The sequence below is a fragment of the Lampris incognitus genome, chromosome 8 (genome assembly GCF_029633865.1).
Source record: "Lampris incognitus isolate fLamInc1 chromosome 8, fLamInc1.hap2, whole genome shotgun sequence".
NCBI classification, from domain to species: Eukaryota; Metazoa; Chordata; class Actinopteri; order Lampriformes; family Lampridae; genus Lampris; species Lampris incognitus.
Genome location: NC_079218.1, coordinates 48,855,940 through 48,882,491, shown reverse-complemented (window position 1 = coordinate 48,882,491; position 26,552 = coordinate 48,855,940). Strand labels below are relative to the sequence as shown.

At 46.2% G+C, this 26,552-nt stretch overlaps 1 protein-coding gene across 3 annotated transcripts in view; it reads right to left on the bottom strand.

The window, feature by feature from the left end:
- Window positions 1-25,444, bottom strand: part of LOC130116540 (carbohydrate-responsive element-binding protein) — a 77,024-nt gene extending 51,580 nt beyond the window's left edge. For 2 of the 3 annotated variants that reach the window (XR_008810583.1, XM_056284466.1), the window contains exons 1-11: window positions 25,038-25,444; window positions 23,459-23,565; window positions 19,178-19,260; window positions 18,763-18,852; window positions 18,572-18,613; window positions 7,897-8,071; window positions 6,622-6,702; window positions 3,233-3,384; window positions 2,335-2,941; window positions 1,893-1,966; window positions 79-343 (exon numbers count right to left, since the gene is read on the bottom strand). Coding sequence is in view for 2 of the 3 variants with exons in the window: in XM_056284466.1 (XP_056140441.1) it covers window positions 79-343; window positions 1,893-1,966; window positions 2,335-2,941; window positions 3,233-3,384; window positions 6,622-6,702; window positions 7,897-8,071; window positions 18,572-18,613; window positions 18,763-18,852; window positions 19,178-19,260; window positions 23,459-23,565; window positions 25,038-25,414 (2,053 nt within the window). In the remaining variant the exon portion in view is untranslated. The remainder of the gene's footprint in view (window positions 1-78; window positions 344-1,892; window positions 1,967-2,334; window positions 2,942-3,232; window positions 3,385-6,621; window positions 6,703-7,896; window positions 8,072-18,571; window positions 18,614-18,762; window positions 18,853-19,177; window positions 19,261-23,458; window positions 23,566-25,037) is intronic. The other variant, XM_056284467.1, reaches the window with a different exon arrangement.
- Window positions 25,445-26,552: the final 1,108 nt, after the last annotated feature.

Sequence of the window (26,552 nt, the reverse complement as noted above, 5' to 3'; positions counted from 1 at the left end):
CAGACTACTGTCAGTTAAACTGATAAAATTTGATGGAGAATGTTTGAGGATTTTGCTTTGGGACAACGTGGACCCTACATGTTGAGGCGGTCCTCTCCGCGCCGTAGGTCTGAACAGGAGATAGCTTCTCGGTCTTGGGGACGAGGAGGGTCTTCCCGGTGTGTTCGGGGCCGCGGGTGAGCAGGGCGCACACGGCCGAGGCGCCGCCGTGGGCTCCGGCGTGCGCCAGCGAGGAGCTCCAGCCGGGCAGCGGCGCGGACAGCGGGCTCCTCACAGGCCAGCTCGGTCCAGGGTCCTGCGGCTGGGACGGCGGACCTCCGGCATGCACGCTGCTGTCCGACTGCTGAACAACACAAAGGACCTAGTTTAGATCTGCCATCACTTCAGAGCAACCACCTCCTCCTGAGAGGATGCTCGACAACCACCTCCTCCTGAGAGGACGCTCTACAACCACCTCCTCCTGAGAGGACGCTCTACAACCACCTCCTCCTGAGAGGACGCTCGACAACCACCTCCTCCTGAGAGGACGCTCGACAACCACCTCCTCCTGAAAGGACGCTCGACAAACACCTCCTCCTGAGAGGACGCTCTACAACCACCTTCTCCTGAGAGGACACTCTACAACCACCTCCTCCTGAGAGGACGCTCTACAACCACCTCCTCCTGAAAGGACGCTCGACAAACACCTCCTCCTGAGAGGACGCTCTACAACCACCTTCTCCTGAGAGGACACTCTACAACCACCTCCTCCTGAGAGGACGCTCTACAACCACCTCCTCCTGAGAGGACGCTCGACACCCACCTCCTCCTGAGAGGACGCTCGACAAGTATTTTTCTATACTGAATTTCCTGCCAATATCCAATAACCAATTATTTCCATGATCAGTTTGGCCAATACTGGTACCGGTCTTTGTGGTATCGCTGCAGTACCACCATGTGGTCTTAGTTTCTCCCAGAAGACTTTACCTGTTGCCATTGCAACTGTGCACATGCAGACATCTAAATCCACACTGCTTTACCGTTACCTGATGCATCACTGAACACTACACCAACTGTATGCACGACCACAAACCATCTCACCTGGAATGGAGGAAGCCTATTTATCCTAGCATAACGCTTTCAAACTGTAAAATGCTAACCAGTGCTAACCTACCAACACGGGGGTCGCCGGTTCGAATCCCCGTGTTACCTCCGGCTTGGTCGGGCGTCCCTACACACACAATTGGCCGTGTCTGCGGGTGGGAAGCCGGATGTGGGTGTGTGTCCTGGTCGCTGCACTAGCGCCTCCTCTGGTCGGTCGGGGCGCCTGTTCAGGAGGGGGGAGCGGGGAACCGGGGGGAATAGCGTGATCCTCCCACGTGCTCCGCCCCCCTGGTGAAACTCCTCACTGTCAGGTGAAAAGAAGCGGCTGGCGACTCCACGTGTATGGGAGGAGGCACGTGGTAGTCTGCAGCCCTCTCCGGATCGGCAGAGGGGGTGGAGCAGCGACCGGGACGACCCCCCCCCCCCCCCCCCAAAAAAGACATATTGGGCTAAATTTTGACATCTGTTTCGATACCAGTAACACATATTTTAAGCAAATTTTGGCAGATACCATAAGTGGACAAATCCTGAACCCATTTTTCTCCAGTAGAAGATGTTGTGGATACACATGAATTACAAGTTGAAAATGCATGTGGCTTTGGAGGTAGTGTGTGTCTCAGGAGCCTGTAGACAGAGATCAGGGGCAAACTGGAAATAGGACGTCTTCACTTTGTGCTAATCTTAGCTATCATTGCTGGTATTTACTGAATTCTTATTGACCGTTAGTGGAGAAATCACACACACACACACACACACACAGAAACCGGGACAGCGACGATGCTGCCGATGACGTGACGGTTCAGGCTTACGGAGGACTTGGATGATGTTGGTCTCGGCCCCTTGGTTACCCCCAAAGCTGTGTCAAATCCCAGCGCTGGCTTACCTGCAAACATTGGGGTCAGTAGTTAGAACATGTTGCCTGACAGACGTGACCATTAATGCATTGATTCACCGCAGTCTCATCCCACGGTTTCACGTAAAGGTTCCCTTTGGCATCTGTATCGAGACACGGCAGGTGCTCCAGAAACTCCAGTATCCTACTTCCAGCCCCGTGTATGAATATCAACGACATACAGGTGGGGTGGCGGTTAACCTGCCGCGTCTCATACGGATGCTCATGGGCGCCTTGTGCGTCATGTATCGAGGCTCGGGCCGAAGCCTCAATACATGATGTCGTTGGACGAGAGCGGGCTCCTTCATTCTAATTGGGTCATTGTTGCTGAGGGCACAGAAAGCAAAAATGTTACTTACGTTCCTGGGCGCTGAAGGAGAGCAGCTTAGCAAGGCAGCTCGTCGGCGGAGGGGCGATGGGAGGCGGACTGGACCGAGCCACGAAGGAGCCAACCGTTTTTACTCCCGCTGTCTTCTGCTTGTGTTTCTCCCTGACGCTGACGACGCCCAACGGGTCAGGGACCGAGAAAGAGTGGGCCATACTGACAGAGGGCACGTCTGCAGGTGCCGGGTCAGTCAGGTAATTCAGAGAGGGGCAGAGAGTCTGGGGGTACATGTCTTCTGCGGCGGGGTAGCCGTGAGTCTGGGGCTCGGATGCCAGGGGGTCCATGGAGGAGGCGGTGTGGGTGATCACTGTGGAGGTCACGTTGACGCTTGTGGGTGCATAGTAACCATACTTGTGACAAGGCGGTGGGTATGCAAACGGACCACTTGCAGGGGCAGGCTGCCGTATGCTGCTGACGGCTAAAGGGAGCGGCGGATCGGGGTAGGATGGATGTCCGTAGGGCATAGAAGTGGACGTCTTGCTGGGGTGGTGGTATTCGCTGCCGTCCTGGCCCGGCCTGGCCCGCTCTGGTGGGGTGTGGCACGAGGAGGGTTGAGACAGACCGTCAGACGACAGGCCGGGCTGGAAAAGAGGTTCAATCTCATCATTCTCGGTCAAACAGAACAGCAATGAACAGTGGGGGCGCAGTGACACAGAAGGTTGAGGAAGTAAAATGGAGGCAGATCGAAAGGGTCAGTTAACAGTGGGACAACAGGGTGGGGCCCGAAATACATACTGCTATCAAATCTACAACACTCAAGAGAACATAATCAACCGTTTCAAGAGAAAGTAAAGTAAACTCGTGTAAGTAATGCAACTTGTCCGTCGTGACGAGGGGGTGGGGGGGGGTTCAGCTGTCCATCCCAGCGGTACCTGAGACAGCCTGGTGTCGACGAGCAGCTGGGCAGTCGTTACCGCTGGGCCGCAAGCGGGACCAAACGCCGCACTGGACGAACCCTCGAAATACCCACAGTCAGCGAAGTCAGTCTGCTCAGAGGGCTGGCCCCGGTAACTCATGAAGATGTCTGAGGGCAACAGACGGGCGAAAGGTCAGTCGCAGTCACCAGCAAGTATAACGTTATCGAAGTCTGAAGCAGCAAATGAGAATTCGAGCAGCAAGTGGGCGTTTTGAGATGCGGGGCGTGTACAGAGCTACTATTGTCAACAGGGGAAACCTCAAAACTTGAGAATGTGTCAGGTGAAAAGAGGCAAAGCGTTTTGTGAAAACAAAGGCCAAGGCCTTCAACATGGCCGCCGTCCCCGGGAGAGCTGGGAGGTGAACGGTCAGCGGGGCAAAGCTTAAGAAGCAATCTGCCACGGTCGCCTGGTTTCACCCAGGGCTCGCTTACAAATAACCAGTCTGAGCTGACAGACGAACTAAAATCATTCCAAGTAAACCTCTTTTTACACAGCGATCTCACGTTGCGGAGAGCCAGTTTCACAGGCGGGCCCTGGGTGGCACACCAGCCGTGGCTGTGGTTGTCGCGGTAGGCGCGACAGTTTTTACGACAGTCTGCCGAAAAGAGGTTGCGATGTGCAGCCACTGATCTCACAAAAAAGAAGACTGGATCGTGCAACCTATAATTCCGTGCCACCAGTTTACGAAGGCCGCTAGAAGGACCCCGCTACGATGTAGCGGTTTGGTTCTCCACCCGTCTAAAGCTGCCTCCTCTTCATCCTGCCAGCTAACCGCCTTCCCCCTGCCCCTAAACCCCCCCCCCACTCCAACTCCCTCCCCCCAAGTGCTCGGACTCATCTGAAGTGCCGAGAAAAGTGGTTTTTAGCCATTTTTAGAAAATGCATATTTTGCATAATTATTTTCATTTTCTGCTATTTTTCTGGTCCTCTCTGGAACAATACCTACCACCTCCAAAAAAAAATGAGGATCATAAGTGCATTTTTGCAAAAATGCATATATTTTGCATAATGCCAAAACATTTCTAAGTCCCAGAAAATTTTTTTTTATAGAGGTGAAAAAAATCAAAGATGCTCAGAATCACCTGAAATGCCGAGAAAAGTGGTTTTTAGCCATTTTTATAAAAATGCATATTTTGCATATTTATGCATAATTATGCATAATTTTGATTTTCTGGGATTTTTTCCCTTACTCTCTGAGACAATACCTACCACCTCCAAAAAGAATTAGGATCATAAGTGCTTTAGTTTTCGGTCCCGCTATCTACACCAACACCACACACACACATTATGAAAATATATGAGTAGATTTGAACTTGATCGGCGCCATCTTAGGTAGAGCAAAAAGTGATCAAATTGCATTAGAATTGCCAGCTAAAATGCCGAGTTGCGGCGCATACCAGTGCTCTAACCCTTTTTTATTGGACTCTTGCATTCAAGATGCCATAGCAACGGCTGATTTAAGATGCCTTGATTTGTCAAAAAAATCCCCGAGCTGGCTCCTCACATGTTCGACACTGCTGTCAGGGATAATCATGTTTTTAACCTTATAAAAGTAATCTTGCAATTATTGCGAGACACGACTGCATCGTCTTGGCAAAGGATGCGCTGCAAAGCTGGCTGGCAAGAAGCTGCGGAAACAGCTGACACAACTTCCGGGTGTAAATGTAAGATCATGATTGCAGAACATGAGACTCGGTTGTTCACAAACAGCAGACTCGTTGGAAAGCTTAATAGTCTTGCTTGCACATATAGGTGATCGTAAAGTGTCCTTCTTTCACGCGCTCGTCTGAGGAGCAGTGGCGCCCCCAAGGGGTGGCCACGGCCACCCTGATACTATCCCCTGCCCCCCCCCCAGCCACGAGTCGCATATGCAGAATATGCTTCTGATTATGCATAATATGCTTCTATCTGATAGTTCACATTAGGTGCTGCTCATTTAAATCAATAATGTATATTTTCCTTAACTCTCATATTGACAGTTTTCCACTAGGCTATACATTACACTACAACAGCAGCATAGAATTCCCGAAATTCCAGTCATGGCTTTTGGTTTTGGTGTGCCACCCCAAGATTTTCAGTGGCCCCGTTTGGCCCCCCCCCCCCTATGAAACATTTCTGGGGGCGCCACTGCTGAGGAGCCAGCTCGGGGAAAACATGTTGACAAATCAAGGCATCTTAAAACAGCAGTTGCTATGGCATCTTAAATGCAAGAGTCCAATAAAAAAAGGGGTATTTACTTGTGAAATGTTATATTATCCGACTTGCCACTTTTTTTCAACCCTGTGCGGTTAGAGCGCTGGTATGCGCCGCAACTCAACATTTTAGCTAGCGATTCTAATGCGATTTGATGGCTTCTTAGTCTACCTAAGATGGCCGCCGAGTTGGCCCTTCACTTCACATCGCGAGTTGCTCGATCCACGTCGAAGAAGACGCTCCCAGAACATGACGTGAGATTTGTCATTGAACTCCATGTTTTGCATCCTGCTGACCTGGCTGTAAGCAAGACATGGAGGTCCAGGACAGGGCTAAAGCAACCCCACCCACACCAAGCAGCCCCGTACATGAGAACACGCCTACCACCGTCCATACACATGTTTAAGACAATAATGCAAACACAATCACTCTCCTCCAATTTGCTTTCATACAAAGGTCATGCTTTTCAGATAGGACACAAAGTGAAACTGAGTTGTAGCCTCCTCAAAATCTGCAGCTGTCCACCAGGCCACAGAGCAGAACTCGTTTGTGGCGACTTCCTCTGTGTTAGGGTGGATCTCACCCCAGCATAGCAGCCCTCTCGGTGGTGCCTCAACCCAGAGCCGTTGCCAATAAGATCCTCCTCTACTTCCTCATCCACGCGGCTCAGCCCTGCCTTTGACCCTCCGCTGACCCTTCAGGAACCCGGAGGCATACTGCAGACACAGCACCTACACTAAGCAGTGGCAACAACAAACTCGGCAAAACCAATGAAACACCTTGAAACTACAAAAGGTGTGCCAAAATAGTGACAGAACATTATACTAAAGAATTTTCTAAGTGTGACGGCTGAGAGGAAAACATACAAAAACATGTCTCTAAGATGGCATCTGTGGTTCCTCACTGTGTGTTCGACGGTTTCTTTTACCCAACAAAACCAGTTTCCCCATCAAGCCTGCTCGCGTCATCGGTTTGAACCGAACTCTCTATCTAACAAAGACCAGGAGGTGATGAGCTAAACGCGTGTACTGCCCACTTGAAGCGAGGCGTGACGTTGCAGACGGTGTAGGAGTCTGTGACAGTATGTGGAGGTGTTGCTGGTGGGTCAGAGACGGACGGAGCGTAGAGAGACGGCCTGAAAGCACAAATACCTGGAATATCCATGAAGTCATCCAGGTTAGGCTGCAGGGGAGTCAGGCCCGGCTGGATCATATCAGCATTACTGGTGTAGGCTGGGGAGGGATAAGACAAGACAAGACAAGACAAGACAAGATAAGTCAAGACAAGACAAGACAAGACAAGATAAGATAAGATAAGATAAGACAAGATAAGACAAGGCAAGACAAGACAAGACAAGACAAGATAAGATAAGATAAGACAAGATAAGATAAGACAAAACAAGACAAGACAAGACAAGACAAGACAAGACAAGACAAGACAAGACAAGACAAGACAAGACAAGACAAGATAAAACAAGACACGATAAGACAAGACAAGACAAGACAAGATAAGACAAGATAAGATAAGACAAGACAAGACAAGACAAGACAAGACAAGATAAGACAAGACAAGACAAGATAAAACAAGACAAGTCAAGACAAGACAAGACAAGACAAGACAAGACAAGATAAAACAAGACAAGACACGATAAGACAAGACAAGACAAGATAAGACAAGATAAGACAAGATAAGATAAGACAAGACAAGACAAGACAAGATAAGACAAGACAAGATAAGACAAGACAAGACAAGATAAAACAAGACAAGACAAGACACGATAAGACAAGACAAGACAAGACAAGACAAGACAAGACAAGACAAGATAAAACAAGACAAGACAAGACACAATAAGACAAGACAAGACAAGATAAGTCAAGACAAGACAAGTCAAGACAAGACAAGACAAGACAAGACAAGATCGACAGATGAACACCATGTGTCGCCTGCTTGAGCGAAGGCTCAGCATGCGAGTTTCCTTATTTTTTAGGGTGGTTCTACTTCAGACTGATATGCTCACATGACCCCTGTACTGTACAGACTGGAAAATTTGATCTTGTCAACAAAAAAAACAAAACTATTCACAGAGGAAGGATCCTTAGAGTATATCTATCTAGATAAAACTGCTACACAGTAAATACTCGTGGAACCATCTCACCTGTATAATGTTCACATGTGTAGGTTTCAAACTCACGGTTTGAAATGGTGTTGACTGAGGAATTGAGCACAATAGAGCTTCCCAAGACCTCCAACTTTATGTCATTAAGTGTGTGTGTGTGTGGTGCGTCAGTGCAGAAGGTTGCTACTTGTGAGAGGAAACAGGCTCTTTGTCTTACCTGGGATAACAGATAAAATGTCAAGGTGGAGAATCACAATTTTGACAGTCCTGGTTAAAGTAAGGAGGACAACTCGGAGGCCCTGCTACGTACTGTTGTGTCGGTCGCCGGTCCACGGATAGGGCTTTTGGGTCATGGTGAAGAGGGTGTCAGAGATGTTGGACAGAAAGCAGTCCAAGTCGAACATGTGGACCTCCTCGGGTGTGCTCTCAGGTTCCCGACACATCTGACTGGACCATTTCTCCAGCTTGGCCTGGCAGATCGGACCCTGGACCACATCAGACAAAACACCAGAACGCTGACAGGACCGTCTAGTCCAGTGGTTCTCAACCTTTTTGGGGTCCTGGACCCCCTGCGTATTTGTGATCTACCCTGAGGACCCCTCCACCTGATCTTGGGGGAGGGGGGGTTGCAATTTGGTAGAAACAGTAGAAACTGCATTTTAAATTGCATTATAGCATTTATTCACTCTTTGGGGCAAAAACAAGAGCTTTCAGTTGTAACTTAGATATAGTTAACAAACCAGAATTCTTATGCAGTAACTTTCAGATATATGTAACAAAACAGAATATGTATTCAGTAACTTTCAGATATATGTAACAAAACAGAATTATTATGCAGTAACTTTCAGATATATGTAACAAAACAGAATATGTATTCAGTAGCTTTCAGATATATGTAACAAAACAGAATATGTATTCAGTCACTTTCAGATATATGTAACAACAGAATTCTTATGCAGTAACTTTTAACAATGCAAACGGGAGCGAGATCTCTTATTAAAATACAATAAATTACACTTGTGAAACAGATGTAATTAGAGAAAAAAGTCCTGTTACCCTTTATAGTTTAGGTAGATAAAGGTCTCGGTCACATTTGAGTAAAACAATCCTATTTCTATAAATGTCATAGGATCTTTTTCTTAAAGATATTTTATTTTCACGGACCCCTTGCAATTACACCACGGACCACTAGGGGTCCGCGGACCCCCGGTTGAGAAACACTGGTCTAGTCTACGTTAAATGGTCAAACCAGTCCCAGAATCTGCTCTCAGAGGGCTTACTGTTCCTCACATAGCAGCATCAAGACTGGCGGAAAAGAAATGAAGAGGGACTGAGGGCACACCCATCCCTGCCCATCCTACATTATGATGCACACTTCGCGTGTTCCACACCTCCAACTCATACTTCTTAATTTACACTAGGATGAGAAGACGATAATGTCAAACTAGAACGCTGTCATCTCCACATGTCTGGAGTATTACATTTTTGTTGGGGGGGGGTCCCCCCCTTTTTTTACTCCCAATTGTACTTGTCCGATCCAGGGGGGGGCGCTGCAGACTACCACATGCCTCCTCCGATACATAAGGAGTCGCCAGCCGCTTCTTTTCACCTGACAGTGAGGAGTTTCGCCAGGGGAACATAGCGCATGGGAGGATCACACTGTCCCCCCCCCCCCAACAGGCAAGCTGACTGACCAGAGGAGGCGCTAGTGCAGCGACCAGGGCACACATCCAAATCCGGCTTCCCACCCCCAGACACGGCCAGTTGTGTCTGTAGGGACGCCCAACCAAGCCCTGGAGGTCACACGGGGATTTGAACTAGCGATCCCCGTGTTGCTAGGCAACGCAAAAGACCGCCACGCTACCCAGACGCCCCTGCAGCCAGTTATCTTACCCACTCATCCATTCATGACAATGAGAAAATGCCAACTCATGAAATATCAAAACAGCACGCGAGCAATTTCCAAAAACATTTCAGTTTGGTCACACACCAACACCAGCCATCTGGGATGTCCCACCACCCAAACACTCACAGCACCAGCCATCTGGGATGTCCCACCACCCAAACACTCACAGCACCAGCCATCTGGGATGTCCCACCACCCAAACACTCACAGCACCAACCATCTGGGATGTCCCACCACCCAAACACTCACAGCACCACCCATCTGGGATGTCCCACCACCCAAACACTCACAGCACCAGCCATCTGGGATGTCCCACCACCCAAACACTCACAGCACCAGCCATCTGGGATGTCCCACCACCCAAACACTCACAGCCGAGCACATCTGCACCCTTTCCTACTCCACCTCTGCTCTGAGACTCCGGCTCCTACCCGGTCCTCTTGTCTTGACCCACCTTCATCGTCTTGTCGGTCCCGAGGGAACGGCTGCATTTATAGGGAAGCCCAAACTGAGCCGGAAACCATCCTGACTACGTCAGAGCTCGCGACAACCCCCGGCCGGAAATTAGTTTATTTATCTTTTGGTCAATTTCGCCGAGGGAGAATATAATATAGGTTTGTGAATGCATTCTAACAAAGTGGGTGGGTGGGTGGAGGTGGGTGGAGGGGCACAGAATGAAAAAAAAGGCAGTTTTGCCATATTGCTTCAGAAACACAAGCCCCCTACAAATGATCATTACGGCGGCTTTGTTCATTTCCCTTATTTTGACGTCTCACCGTTTCAATACAAGCGGCGGCCCTTTGTCCCTGACCTAATTCTGCCAGTCACACTCACGTGTAGGGAGACAGGAGGACCTGAGTCCCCTACACCCCCCCCCACCCCCCCCCCACACACACACTCACACACACTTTCTCAATGGTCAGGGAAAAAAACTCCAAAACAAACACACACACACACACACACACACAACAAAAACATGGCTGCTCCCCAGTTGTCCTTTTCATACCTCAGTTATTGACATCATTTCATGTATGAGCTGAAACAAACCCATTTGAACGGCGAGGTTTCAGCTACCTGCAAAACAACGGCACGTGGAATTTTGTGTGTGTGTGTGTGTGTGTTAGGGGGGGTTGTTTTAATTTTAATTTAAAAAAAATTTTTTTAATCAGCACCCAACCACACGTGGTCAATTTGTGGATGGCGTGCTGATGAGCAGCATCGGGATGGGATGCAGGATGGGATTGAGACAGCGGGTCCACAGGATTGCCACCCGCCCTGGAAAAGCTGAGGGTATGCAGACTCGTCATGGACACCTGGAAATGATCAAATTGATCAGATGTCCTGGAAATGTCACTGAAGTCAGCTTGGCATACACAAACACACAAATGTGCAAACAACTACACACATTTATTATTAGTGCACATTTATTAAGGCAGGGCCTACATCCCCACAGCACCTCACACCACTTATTATTATTATTATTATTATTATTATTATTATTATGGCTGCACCTTTCTTGTTTTGTTGTCAAGCTGAGGGCCTCACGGTGTCTTATCTACCCCTCCGTCAGCCCCACGCTTCGCCCCTTAACGACTGACAACTTGAAGTTTGTCGACAGGACCCGCAATAATCTCTTCATCAGAAACTCTCTGCTGAAGATATGCTATCCTGACCCTTTGAGAAGCAGTTATATTTTAGACCTGTACTCAAATTTGAATGCCCATAAAATTAGAAAAAGACACATTTCATCCCCTATCCCCCCCCCCCCCCCCAAAGCCGGAGAGGTTCACTTCAAGATAATGAAATGTACCCCTGCAGTGACGTTATAAGATTAAAATGTAATGTAGTCTGTGATTCTTGGCAATTCTGCAAGACGGACACGGAAACAACGGATCGTTTATTTTTCCACCGTAATATTAGTGGCAATTTGTAATATTAGTGGTGATTTTTGGTATAATTTGAGTATGGATGAAGTCTAGCATTGGTGCCCCCACCTCCATTTCTACCAGGAAGTGTCAAACTGGGAATGTTTATGGAAGATAGAAAGTCTTATTGAATAATGTCAATTATTTTGGCAATTTTTTTGGTATACACAAATGTAAATATTGCAAAATGCAAGGAATGGGTAACAACGTGCCAAATCTCTAAAATGTATGAAAAACACAAATGCCCAAAAAGTATTCTTTGCATTTGGGCCATTGAAAGTGATTTAACCCCTGGGGTATTGTATTGCCCTATTTTATTTTAATTTTTTTAAATTTTATTTCTTATTTATTCTCTTTTTAATTTCCTATTTCTGTTTCTTTGTTTTGTTCTCGTTGTTTCTGACATGTTTGTGTGTACTGCTCTTAGCCCACTCTGCCCTACTATCAGCAACCTATGGCCGGTGAACAGACTTGAGTGAAGACCACGTAAGGACATTTGAGGTGATTTTTTAAATTTTTATTATTTCCATCAGTTTCTTGTGTCATGTTGTTCATCTGCCTTTCAGGAGTAGTCATAATAGTTGATCTCCCTTTTCCAGGAGTAACTTGGTATATTTTGGTATGTTAGTGACCAAAGTTAGTCCATTCAGCAATGGGACTTGCACTAAACATGCATGTTCATCCAATTTGAGCACATGGAAGAATCAATGGGGTAATGATATCTGGCTGTCTTACGGTAGTGACCATTCTGCAGGGGTTGCAATATAGAGAGGCTCTTTCAAGGGGAAAGTTGTTGACAGCAACACCCACCACTCTGGAAGATGGACTCTTACTTGTTGGGAAATGTATATGCATTCAGCTATAAGCAGAATAACAGATCTTCGTCTCAGGAATTGGAGGAAGAGGTACATAGAATTAAGGATGTTTTTCAAGATATCAAAATTATCCTGGGAGGGATACATCAGTGTCTGATGTAATATTAGATAGGTTCCCCCCCTCCTACTAAACCTAACATCACAAACCCAGAGTTCAGTAAGATATGTTCTGGTCTTGGTTATGGAGATCTAGGTACCCAATCAAAAAGGAGTACACCTGGTGTAATAAGGACAGATCAACGCAATCAAGGATTGATTTGTGGTTAATTTCAGACATTCTTGATAGACAAGTAGACGAGTCTGTATTGAACCATCAGTTCGTACTGGCCATAAAGCCACTCTTCTATCTGTTAACTTGGGCTGTCCTGGTTCTAATAAATATAATAAAGGATATTGGAAATCCAGCTGCAATTTATTAAATGACGACATGTTTAAAAAGGAAGCCAAGGACATCATTATTCGTCACTGGAGTAAAGCACATCTAGAAAAATCGGTAACACCTTAGTATGGGGAACATATTCTAAGGAAAAAAACTTAATTACTAGTGAATTAGTAATGATCAAGATGTCGCTTTAGTATGGGGGACATAAAAAACTTAATTACTAGTGAATTAGTAATGATCAAGATGTCACTTTAGTATGGGGAACATATTCTAAGTAAAAAAACTTAATTACTAGTGAATTAGTAATGATCAAGATGTCACTTTAGTATGGGGAACATAAAAAAACTTAATCACTTGTGAATTAGTAATGATCAAGGTGTCACTTTAGTATGGGGAACATAAAAAAACTTAATTACTAGTGAATTAGTAATGATCAAGATGTGACTTTAGTATGGGGAACATAAAAAAACTTAATCACTTGTGAATTAGTAATGATCAAGGTGTCACTTTAGTATGGGGAACATAAAAAAACTTAATTACTAGTGAATTAGTAATGATCAAGATGTCACTTTAGTATGGGGAACATAAAAAAACTTAATTACTAGTGAATTAGTAATGATCAAGATGTCACTTTAGTATGGGGAACATAGTCTAAGTAACAAAAACTTAATTTGCAGTAATTTAACACTATGAACACTTGCAGATTTGTGTGTTGTTATGTAAGAACAGACCATATTCATTAAGTGTTAGTAAGGGAGACTAACTCTTCTTGTGGTACTACCACCTTATAAAGGCCACACTAAGCAAAGCATATTGAGATGGTACTACTAATAAGCAATAATTCTGAGGTTATAGAGGGAAAACTCATAGTTAATGGCTTACTGGTTGTATAATAAGGCCATGCAGAATAAGGCCTTAATGAGTACGTAATAATGACCAATTAAGAGCCAATATGTTGCTAAGTTGCTAATTAATGGTGACTATGTTCCCCATACTAAAGTGTTACCCAAAAATCGTATGGGAACTATTGGGAGCTAATGAAATATAATGTGAGGCAGTTTGCTATTAAAAGGAGTAAGGACATTGCTAAGAACAAAAGATTAAAGAGGAAATGATCATAGAAGTAATTAACATTTTAGGTTGTGAAGATCTGACAAAGAGCATGAAAAAAGTCTGCTTAATCTACAGTTGAAATTGAATGAAATATATGAAGAAAAGGCCAGTTTTGTTTTGTTTGGGTTTTTTATGATCAAGAAGATGGTTAGAAGAGGGTGAAAAGAATATGAAATATTTTGACAACCTTGAGAAAAGAAACGGCCAATTTACTTCTGTTCACAAACTCAATATCGATGGCCAGGAAAATCCAAAGTATAAGGGTATTTCTAAATATGTTTCTGAGTTTTATGGTAATGTATATACAAGTAATGCCTGCCCTCCCACTGATATGGCTGCCCTTCTGGGGTCGGTTAGGGGAAATGCCACGCTTATTGATGAAGATTTTAAGAGCAAGTGGGATGAAGAAATTACCGTAAATGAGATAAAGAAGGGTATTAATAAATCTAAGGACAAGAAATCACCTGGGAATGATGGGCTTACTAGTGGCTTTTATAAGTTTTTCTAGGATGATCTCTCAGAATTCTTCATTTTGGTTTTAGGGAAGCAATTGACTTAAGATCTCTTCCCAACCTCAACGACACGAGGTTTGATCACAATAATACCGAAACCAGACATCCAGGATCCCTTGTTTTTAGATAACTGGAGGCCCCTCACTTTGATTAACAATGATGGAAAATTACTATCACCCATATTTGTTGAGAGATTAAAAGACAAACTTGATTCTATTATAGACACATCTCAGTCTAGCTTTCTGCAGGGCAGACCTATAGGTAACAATATTCACCTGGTATTAGACTTAACTGACTACAGTGACTTTATAAAGGATGACAGTCTTACTTTATTTGCTGACTTTTACAAGGCCTTTGATTACTTCGAGCTTTCGTTTATCTTGGAAACTCGTCGTTTCTTTGGTTTTGGTGATTATTTTCAAAGGGTAATATATGTTCTTGTAGTTTGGATATGTGTTCTTGTAGTTCTTGTAGTTTGGATATGTGTTCTTGTAGTTCTTGTAGTTTGGATATGTGTTCTTGTAGTTCTTGAAGTTTGGATATGTGTTCTTGTAGTTCTTGTAGTTTGGATATGTGTTCTTGTAGTTCTTGTAGTTTGGATATGTGTTCTTGTAGTTCTTGAAGTTTGGATATGTGTTCTTGTAGTTCTTGTAGTTTGGATATGTGTGTTCTTGTACTTCTTGTAGTTTGGATATGTGTTCTTGTAGTTCTTGTAGTTTGGATATGTGTTCTTGTAGTTCTTGTAGTTTGGATATGTGTTCTTGTAGTTCTTGTAGTTTGGATATGTGTTCTTGTACTTCTTGTAGTTTGGATATGTGTTCTTGTAGTTCTTGGAGTTTGAATATGTGTTCTTGTAGTTCTTGTAGCTTGGATATGTGTTCTTGTAGTTCTTGTAGTTTGGATATGTGTTCTTGTAGTTCTTGTAGTTTGGATATGTGTTCTTGTAGTTCTTGGAGTTTGGATATGTGTTCTTGTAGTTCTTGTACCTTGGATATGTGTTCTTGTAGTTCTTGTAGTTTGGATATGTGTTCTTGTAGTTCTTGTAGTTTGGATATGTGTTCTTGTAATTCTTGAAGTTTGGATTTGTGTTCTTGTAGTTCTTGTAGTTTGGATATGTGTTCTTGTAGTTCTTGTAGTTTGGATATGTGTTCTTGTAGTTCTTGTAGTTTGGATATGTGTTCTTGTAGTTCTTGTAGTTTGGATATGTGTTCTTGTACTTCTTGTAGTTTGGATATGTGTTCTTGTAGTTCTTGTAGTTTGGATATGTGTTCTTGTACTTCTTGTAGTTTGGATATGTGTTCTTGTAGTTCTTGTAGTTTGGATATGTGTTCTTGTAGTTCTTGTAGTTTGGATATGTGTTCTTGTAAGTTCTTGTAGTTTGGATATGTGTTCTTGTAGTTTGGCTATGTGTTCTTGTAGTTCTTGTAGTTTGGCTATGTGTTCTTGTAGTTCTTGTAGTTTGGCTATGTGTTCTTGTAGTTCTTGTAGTTTGGATATGTGTTCTTGTAGTTCTTGTAGTTTGGATATATGTGTTCTTGTAGTTCTTGTAGTTTGGATATATGTTCTTGTAGTTCTTGTAGTTTGGATATATGTGTTCTTGTAGTTCTTGTAGTTTTGATATATGTGTTCTTGTAGTTCTTGTAGTTTGGATATATGTGTTCTATAGTTCTTGTAGTTTGATATGTGTTCTTGTAGTTCTTGTAGTTTGGATATGTGTTCTTGTACTTCTTGTAGTTTGGATATGTGTTCTTGTAGTTCTTGTAGTTTGGATATATGTGTTCTTGTAGTTCTTGTAGTTTGGATATGTGTTGTTGTAGTTCTTGTAGTTTGGATATATGTGTTCTTGTAGTTCTTGTAGTTTGGATATGTGTTCTTGTAGTTTGGCTATGTGTTCTTGTAGTTCTTGTAGTTTGGCTATGTGTTCTTGTAGTTCTTGTAGTTTGGCTATGTGTTCTTGTAGTTCTTGTAGTTTGGATATATGTGTTCTTGTAGTTCTTGTAGTTTGGATATATGTTCTTGTAGTTCTTGTAGTTTGGATATGTGTTCTTGTAGTTCTTGTCGTTTGGATATGTGTTCTTGTAGTTCTTCTAGTTTGGATATGTGTTCTTGTAGTTCTTGTAGTTTGGATATGTGTTCTTGTAGTTCTTGCGGTTTGGATATGTGTTCTTGTAGTTCTTGTAGTTTGGATATGTGTTCTTGTAGTTCTTGTAGTTTGGATATATGTGTTCTTGTAGTTCTTGTAGTTTGGATATGTGTTCTTGTACTTCTTGTAGTTTGGATATGTGTTCTTGTAGTTCTTGCCGTTTGGATATGTGTTCTTATACTTCTTGTAGTTTGGATATGTGTTCTTGTAGTTCTTGAAGTTTGGATATGTGTTCTTGTAGTTCTTGTAGTTTGGATATGTGTTTTTGTAGTTCTTGTAGTTTGGATATGTGTTGTTGTAGTTCTTGTAGTTTGGATATGTGTTCTTGTAGTTCTCGTAGTGTGGATATGTGTTCTTGTAGTTCTTGTAGTTTGGATATGTGTTCTTGTAGTTCTTGTAGTTTGGATATGTGTTCTTGTACTTGTTGTAGTTTGGATATGTGTTCTTGTAGTTCTTGTAGTTTGGATATGTGTTGTTATAGTTCTTGTCGTTTGGATATGTGTTGTTGTAGTTCTTGTAGTTTGGATATGTGTTCTTGTAGTTCTTGTAGTTTGGATATGTGTTGTTGTAGTTCTTGTCGTTTGGATATGTGTTGTTATAGTTCTTGTAGTTTGGATATGTGTTCTTGTAGTTCTTGTAGTTTGGATATGTGTTCTTGTAGTTCTTGTAGTTTGGATATGTGTTCTTGTAGTTTTTGTAGTTTGGATATGTGTTCTTGTACTTGTTGTAGTTTGGATATGTGTTCTTGTAGTTCTTGTAGTTTGGATATGTGTTATTGTAGTTCTTGTCGTTTGGATATGTGTTGTTATAGTTCTTGTAGTTTGGATATGTGTTCTTGTAGTTCTTGTAGTTTGGATATGTGTTCTTGTAGTTCTTGTAGTTTGGATATGTGTTCTTGTAGTTCTTGTAGTTTGGATATGTGTTTGTGTGTTTGTGTTGCGCTGCTGTGGGCTGGAGGAAACGATATGTCTTTTCATGTCATGTATGCGAGTGCATGGAATGAAATGAGATAAATGTCCCTGGTTCCTGAAAGTAACGCTGTGGGGCCAAGGCGAGGAGAACACTGTGACTCGGACCCGGAAGTCTGGAGTCACTACGACAAGCAGTTGAGTGACCTTTGACCTGTGAACTGTTTGCTTGCTTGTCGCTCTTTGGACTCGGCTCAAGTAAGACACAGTATAAATGCAGCTCATGTCAGCAGGGCTCTGGACAGACGGCCAAGTTTGGCCTTTTCGTTGCTCCCAATCTGGACCTCAGTCAGACTGCTACAAACATGCACACACTAACCCGCGGGCCAGGTGAAAAGAAGAAGGACTCATCGCACATTTTCATTTTCTTAACCCACTTAATTCTTGGTCAGGGTCGCTGGATGCCAGTCTACAGCGAGCCATGGCAGAAGTGGGGGGGGGGTGGTGTATGAGCGACTGTGGCTGCACAGGACACATGTCTGGGCTCATATCAGCTCTGTCAGCGGCGAGGTGCTTCCCCCAACTCCTCCCTTCCTTCTCATTTCCCCCATTTCCCACCTGATCCTTTGTTGGCTTTCGCCGCTGTGGCGTCAGCGTCGAACTCGCGGCCCTTAAACGCCGCCCGGCTCCACAAAGCGCTCCTGGATGTAGGTCAGATTTGATGAAGTGGCAGTAAATTCTGAAGCCATTCCGCTTGAACAAAGGATCAATTCTGAGGAGAGATTAGCAGCATTGTGGCACCGAGCAGTCAGCATGTGACGATTCACTTCGGCCGTCGGCCTGTGACGCAAGTTGTTCGGCACGTTTCTGTCGCTCTCTCTCTCTCTCTCTCTCTTAATTCTCTCTTTCCCTCCCTGGTTAACCAAGGCTGACTACATCCTTGTGCTATAAATAGCAGCCTGCAGGACTGACAACCACACGGTGACCTTCAGCGGTGCACGATGCCACTGGGTCATCAGCCCTATGCACCCTGTGTATGTCCTGTAAAATGCACACGTGCACGGGAAGGACGGCGTCACCCAGCCCCACCATGCAGACTCCAACGTCGGTCAAGTGTGTTTCCAGTAGATCTGAAAGTGTTTGCGCTGAAGTATCGAAAGCATCGAGGGAGAAGCACAACACGGCATGCAAATGAGGGCTTAGTTTTGGTCTTTCTCTTACCTGCTGCAGCAGCGATAGGAGGTCATCCTTGTTTTTCTGCAGCTGCAAGAAAGCAGAATGGAAACGGCACGTGAACTGGTACAGCACTGAAAACACAAAACTACGAGGGCTGGTTATTTTAGATCGTACTGGTTTATGCAGGAAAAACAGCGAATTTGTGCCGGGGCACCGCGGGATAGGAAAACACCCACCCTCTTCTTGTAGTAGATCCTCCACTTGTGGTATTCCTTGATCACCACCTCGATCCTGCGCTTCCAGTAGCTGCCCTCCAACACGATGGCCTTTTTCGACACGAGGAAGACAAACCGAAGGTGAAATTGTGTAAACCCTTCTCCTCCACGGCCCAGACTTCCTAACTGGCATCATTGCAATACAGCACATCAGGTAGTAACTCTGTCGTCTATTTGGACCAAACTTCTGAGGGAAAACTGGACTCACAAAGTGCAATGGACTGTTGTTGTTTTTTTTAATTAAGATTTTTACATTTTCAATGCAGCCAAGTGTTTAAACAAAGGATAAGTAAGATGTTGTTGTGGTTTTCCCAGCTTTGTTGGTCCAGCTGGTTTAGATTAGTGAATCGTTTCCTCGGGGTCTAGCATGGCTCACCTCAGGCTTGCGGTGCGCGTCGGCCTCGGAGCCTTCCAGCGGGGTGACGAAGCCGCACGCCGGGTTCCTCCTCTTCTCCACATCTGCACCACACAACGGGACAGGAGCTTAAATGTGTCTGAGGGCTCACATATGGCTTCAATACTGCATGTATGACGACTCTCAATATACCTGGCTGATCTTTGCACTCCTCTGTGAGGTACGGCTTTATAATGCATCATTAGTGTATCTATAATGACCTGTAAACATGTTTATAGTGCGTAATGACACTAACTGTAAGAGTCTATGGCGCTGTATGTCTGGTGACACAGTCATAACGTTTTATAAATGTGTAATTATATGACTTATGGTTATAGTTTTATGTTTATATATTTATTTATTATATTATATATCTATATATTTATATAATATATATGATCTTGTAGTGTGACCTACTTGCAGGTTAGGTATTCACCATGCGGGGCCAGAGTCGGGCCCTTTAAGACAGTGGGCGGGGGTTAGCAAGGGGTATTGTGGGTAGACGCGAGGCTGAGGTTTTTAGCATAATGAACTGTTGACTTGGAGTTTGCTGGAGGGAATAAACGACCCCACGGCTGTGTGGTCAGAAGGAGAAGTGGTCTCGTCTCCTTTCTTACACCCTCCACATTGGTGACCCCGACGTGAGCCATGGAGAACCAAGCCGGACTTCTGGGAACTGGCCGCGGCAGCATGGTTCGCTCACATCGAAGCCCAGTTCACTATTAGGAACACCACCGTGGATGAGACTAAATACTACTACGTCATGGCTGCACTCGGAACATCTATGGCGCCACGGATATTGGGCCTGCTGCAAGCCCCGCCCCCCATGGATAAGCACGGCACAATTAAGAGACACTTGCTGCAGCTAGTAGAGGTGGAGCAGGCGGACTGGTTGTGTTCGCTGCAAGCCATCGGAGCTACTGGACAAGATGCTGAGCATGCTGGGTTCGTGCGACCCCGCCTTCCTTTTCGGCCTCCGTCTGCTCCCCTCGCACGTCCGTGCGGCCTTGGCCAGCTCCAAGTTGTCCACCACCAGCAACTTGCGGGTTCTCGTGAGAACCCAGAGGGAGGACGGTCATACTTCGAAGGTCATACTTGACTCCGAGTGACTGCCGATGACGATGGCGGCGCGAATTCATGTTTGCTGCGGCCTCACCCAGTACTGTCCATACGGTGTAGTCTGCGTCCAGGTTTTTTGTGATGGCTGGGAGAGCTTGGTCTGCTGCGCCCGAAGAGGAAACACCGAGGGCGGTCTGACAGGACGCGAAATGGAGACCGGCAGTTCCGATAACACCCGAGGGCGGCCTCGCCTAGCGTTGACCGTCCTTTGGTGTCGTCGTGTGGAGTGCGGGGAGGTGTGTCTAAGGTGTCTGGCTGGGAGAGCTGGTGCTGGATCGGCTGGGGGAGCCTGGTCTGCTGCGTCCTGTAGGCCCAGGGACCACGGCCCTGCCTGGAGCTGCGCCCAAGGAGGAAACGCCTAGGACGGTCTGCCAGGATGCGGAAGCGGGGCAGGCTAAGCCATGCAGACCGGCAGTTCCGACAGTCATCCTGGCTGGCGTTCCTTCTCCTGGACAGGTTTTTTTTTTTGTGTAGTTTAATTTGTGTTTGTCTTTGTTGCACTGCTGGAGGAAACGATATTAAATATTGTAGCGAATTCGGGGGACGACGCAACCACAGGAGCTGCCGCGGCCGGGAAGCGAACCCGTATCGCCCGCACCGCAGGAGGCATCGCTAACCGCTCGACTAGCGTGTCTTCTTATCCGTGCACGTTACACTATGAAACGAGTGTCCCTGATAATTTGGTTATTTTTGTGCACTTGAAACCTAACGCATGTCTGTCCACCCTGGAAGAGGGACCCCTCCTCTGTTGCTCTTGCTGAGGTTTCTCCCATATTGGTTTTCCTCATTCGGGATTAGGGTCCAAGAGTAGAGGGCGTCGTATAGTGCACTGATTGCAAAGCCCTTCGGGACCACCTGGTGAATTTGAGCTATACAAATAAACTTTACTTGACTTGGTTGTAGAAATTTGATGAACGCATGTTCTTCTTCTCTGCTTTAAGTGAGATCCTTGTTTGCAGTGTATCTTAAAGCTTTATGACCCACACGTTATGCGCTTTAACTAAAGCCAGCCAGTTTCATGTGGCATTATAGCGCTTTATGAACCACTACTGATTACCCTGCATGAAAAGTGGTTCATAAAGCTGTACATCCATAGAGTCATAATGTCCTATAATTATTATATTAGGTATTATGAGACAGTGTCCATACAGAGGGTGGTGTAGCACGTTATAGTAATCCGTTATGATAATTCTGTATAACCAATAATAAGTTACCATACATTGAGGTTCTTATGGTTGGTGTCATAACGCACTGTAAACATGTTTATAGCGCTCTCTCTTTCCTCCTCAATTGTACCCGGCCAATTACTCCACTCTTCTGAGCCGTCCCGGTCGCTGCTCCACCCCCTCTGCCGATCCGGGGAGGGCTGCAGACTGCCACATGCCTCCTCCCATACATGTGGAGTCACCGGCCGCTTCTTTTCACCTGACAGTGAGGAGTTTCACCAGGGGGTCGTAGCACGTGGGAGGATCACGCTGCCCCCCCCTCCGAACAGGTGCCCCGACCGACCAGAGGAGGCGCTGGTGCAGCGACCAGCACACATACCCACATCCGGGTCAGCAGTGGTGTCAGACAAGGGGGAATTCTGTCTCCAGTTCTCTACAATTTATATAGTGATGGTTTGTCCCAGCAGCTGAAAGCCTGTAACACTGGGTGCATGATGGGTAATACCTTGGTGAACCATATTATGTGTGCAGATGACCTTGTCATCCTTAGTCCCTGTGGCGCTGGTCTCCAGCAGCTCCTTGATATGTGTTCTGTGTGGTGTGCAGCATGATATCAAATACAATGCTAGTAAGCGTGTTGTCATGGTCTGCAGAACCAAAGAGGTCAATCATCTAAAATGTCCTGGTTTTAAATGGTCTGATAATAATCTTGGGGTATGTAATAAGGTGAAATATCTTGGGCACTATATTACTGAACAAATTAGAGACGATGATGATATTTATAGGCAGTGCCAGGTGATGTATGCACAAGCAAACACTCTGTCACACCAGTTTGGTATGTGTTCAGTTAGTGTGAAGAGGTCTCTGTTCAGAGCATATTGTACAGCACTCTATACTGCCCCCTGTGGTCAAACTGTAAAAAAGCAAGCTTACAGAGGCTTTGATTAGCTTATAATGATGCAATGAGAATATTGCTAACAAGACCTATAGATGGTGTAGTGCAAGTGAAATGTTTCTGGCTGCAGGAGTCAGTACCTTTCAGGCTCTTCTCAGAAATCCATCCATCCATTATCCAAACCGCTTATCCTGCTCTCAGGGTGGCGGGGATGCTGGAGCCTACCCCAGCAGTCATTGGGCGGCAGGCGGGGAGACACCCTGGACAGGCTGCCAGGCCATCCCAGGGCCCTTCTAAGAAAGCTGTTATGAACCCTGAGTCTGCAATAAAGTTTTGAATTGAATTGAATTGAAAAGGGCCCTGCGATGGCCTGGCGGCCTGTCCAGGGTGTCTCCCCGCCTGCCGCCCAATGACTGCTGGGGTAGGCTCCAGCATCCCCGTGACCCTGAGAGCATGATAAGTGCTTTGGATAATGGATGGATGAATGAACTGAAAAGCTGATTAATAGCTTCCTTGAGTAAGGCATCTTGTAGTGGAATCACTGCCTGTTCTGCGGTGGCCAAGCAGCTCACTCGGTGTGAGCTGCTGTGGCCTGGACCCGTCCCACACCCGACACTTCATCCGGCCCACATACTGCATGGAATGATGGCACTTGGGCGGTCCGCTCCTGTTTGCCAGATCTGGGCCAGAACCAAGCCATAGCAATGCCGCATGTGCCACATATTTGCCAAAGGTGGCCCATATTTGATTTGTGATATTTGAGCCATATTCACCGTTTACCACACGGGCCACTTCAGGGTCACATCTGGATTACATGTTGCCCAGAGCACCGCGTCTTTGCCAAAAAAGGCCCACATTTGATTTGGCATATTTGGGCCATATTTGCTATTATACATGTGGGCCACTTCAGGCTCACATCCATTTTGTCAGGGCCAGAAGAAGGCCACCAGTGCCGCATCACTGCCTGAAGTGGCCCACATCCGGATGCTGTCCGGGTGTGGACGGTCCTATGTGCACCAGTTCAGTGTGTTTGGCAGCGCTGTCCATTTTATATCATCTGTGTCGGAAGAGTGGAAGACTCACACTGTATGAACCAAGCCCTCCAGATCGCGTTGTTCAGACGAATCTTATCCCGCCACAGCAGCCGCAGGCCTTTGAAAGATTTCCACTTTGGGGAGACAATCTTACCACTGGAAAAAAGAAACAACCCTATGCGTTGGCAAAAAGACTAACAAATGGGGCAATATGAGGGACATGGCTTGCACATGTAACAACTACTAGATGTTTTTGATAAGATAATCCATTTACAAAGCCATCCAGCATGCCGAATTTCGCCACAAGAGGGCACTGTTACATAACCTCGCACGAACAGGAACAACTTTTGGATCCGTATATATATATATATGTGTGTGTGTGTGTGTGTGTGTGTGTGTGTGTGTGTTAGTCTGGATATATGTGTCCTTGTAGTTCTTGTAGTTTTGGGATATGTGTTTGTGTCTTTGTGTTGCACTGCTGTGAGCATTTTACGTGCGCAAGTGCACGAAATGACGGGACAAAGTGTTTCTGGTTCTGACTTTCTGACTTGTTAGTCAAGACACTGCGGTCTATGAGGGCGCCTGGCCGGCCTGACCCATGTACCCTGTCCTGAGTTTGACTAATGGCGGCTGATGAGTTTACTTCCCCCGCGTCGCGCGGCGCATTAGCGGCAGGATAAAGCCTCCTGACGCGGGGCGCGCGGCGTGTTGCTAGGGAGCCGCGGTGAATCATTCTCGAAACCCTCGAAACGGAACACGTGTCGTGCAGCGCGCACACCTGCGAAGACAGCGCGGCAACCGAGGCACCAAGTGCGTGAGGCAGAAGATCCAATTAACTCTATGAATGAATAGCCACAAGACATCGATCATTAACAAGGTGCGTTCTTACCCAGATTGGACATTGAAAATGGACTCTGAAGCATTACTTATCGAGAGAAAAGAATCCATGGGCACTACGCTTACATTATTTACAAAATATCCACAACGTTAACAGGAAAGAAACGGATTGGGTTGGTTTTACTGGCGGAGGCCTGGCTTTGGGTATTGTCGTAGTTGCACCATAAAAAAAACCCCAAAGACTGGCATACTGAGACTGATTAGACCGATTTCCTCTTGAAGAGAAAAAAAACGTTGATTGCATTCGACGGCATTTGTCCTGAAACTGTATCGTCTACTTCGCAAGGATTTCCTTGAACCAGCTCCAGTTCATACCAGCGCACGAGAACCCCCGAACAGGTGTTTTTCCGCCGGACTACACGCGCTTTGCTACTAGAACTTCTACTCAAATGGTACAGAAGCGTCTATTTTTTCCAATAAGACTTCAAATTCCAGTGCGAACAACAATACCAGAACAGATGCCCGGGGCAAAACAGCTGGACACACAACCCCCCCCCCCCGGGGGGGTCTTAAGGGCTGTTATTTCCTCAGCCCTGTCTACCACCCCATGCTGCCAACTACAGCCAAAGTCCAGCTCTCTGCGAAAGGTTTCCATGTTGTTGCGCAAAAACGCAATGTTCTCGCGCGCGCGCGCGCAAACTATTTTGCTTTTAAAAGCAGGAATTCTGCGCGAAATAAGGGTCTAAAGCGAGATCAGAGCGCAGCACGGCGCGCGCTCTGCGTGGACGTACCTGTAGGCCAGCGACATGCACTCAAACAGCCGGGTGAGAGTGGGGTCGATGCTCAGGCTCCCCGAGCTGAGCGGGCCGAAGCGGTACGTGTGGCACCACGTCCTGTTGACCGTGTCGAAGTCGTACCCCGGGGCCGCGCCGCTCCTCCTGCGCGGGGCCGAGTCGCTGTGGGGGGAGGACACCATGAAGTGGCCGCTGTGGATGACCTGGCTGCGGCGGCGGGACCCCGCGTACGGCCCGGTACCCGGCGCGGCCGCCGGAGTCTGGTCCTCCTCCTCCTCCTCCTCCGCCGGATCCGAGTCGGATTCCGAATCGGGGAGCCGGCTCTGTTCTGTTCGTCCCGGCAGATCTGAAGACAGTCTCCGTGCCGTTGCCATGTTTGGTGCTTGGCTATTGATCCGCACGGTGAACTTTCTCCTCAGCTGACTCTTCCCCCCCACCCCCACCCCACCCCTAGGCGATCCAGATCTTGGGTGGACCCCTTCGTCTCTAGCACCATGTGTCCCAGTTAAAACCGAGACCGACCTCATGTGGCCGAGGAGGCCTTGGTTTGAACCACGTTTTTCACCATTCCGACGACTCAGCGGCTGCTCTCTTGATTCTGGCCCAGGAGGTGTGTGCATGAAGCAGGCTGCAGGGGGGGAAGCACTACTGGTCTGTCGACCTCGTGTGGGAGGTAAAGTCCAACTGGGAGACCGTAGTTCAAGTCTGAATAAACAGCCGGCTCTCCATACGTTACATGCAACCCACAGCCCCGGAGGCAGCAGACGGTGTCAAACCACAAGGCGTGCAGACTGCACTTCTGGTGGCGCTGGTTCCTTTCCAACGGCGCATGACGCTCCGCGGCCCGGCCCGGCCAGGAGCGAACCAGAACCTCGCAGCCGAACTGCGCCAGCGGCAGTGTGCCGCAGCCCTAATTCAGTTTTCGTACTTTGTGAATCAAACCGTATTTTATTTAGGCTTTCAAAGTACCCAAAGAACTTTTCATCGCGTGCACTTTGCAGAGCTGGGAAGTTACATAATACAAACGCTTGTAAGTTGCATTGTTACTGAAGAAGTTGTCGACTCCCTTCGTTGCAAGGACATATGTATATATATATATATATATATATATATATATATATACTCGTATATTTTCGTAATGTGTGTGTCTGTGGTGTTAGTGTAGATAGCGGGACCGAAAACTAAAGCACTTATGATCCTAATTCTTTTTGGGGGGGGGTAGGTATTGTCTCAGAGAGTAGGGGGAAAATCCCAGAAAATTTAAATTATGCATAATGATGCATAAATATGCATTTTTCTAAAAATGGCTAAAAACCGCTTTTCTCGGCATTTCAGATGATTCTGAGCATTTTTGATTTTTTCACCTAAAATTTTTTCTGGGACCCCCCCCCCCCCCCCTTAACCTGGAAAATGTGACCCTCTCCCCCTTTAATGTTATTGTGTATGCAATGTCATGTATGTGAAATATGCTTGCTGACCATCGTCTACTGCTTACCATTTAGCCCCTTTCCA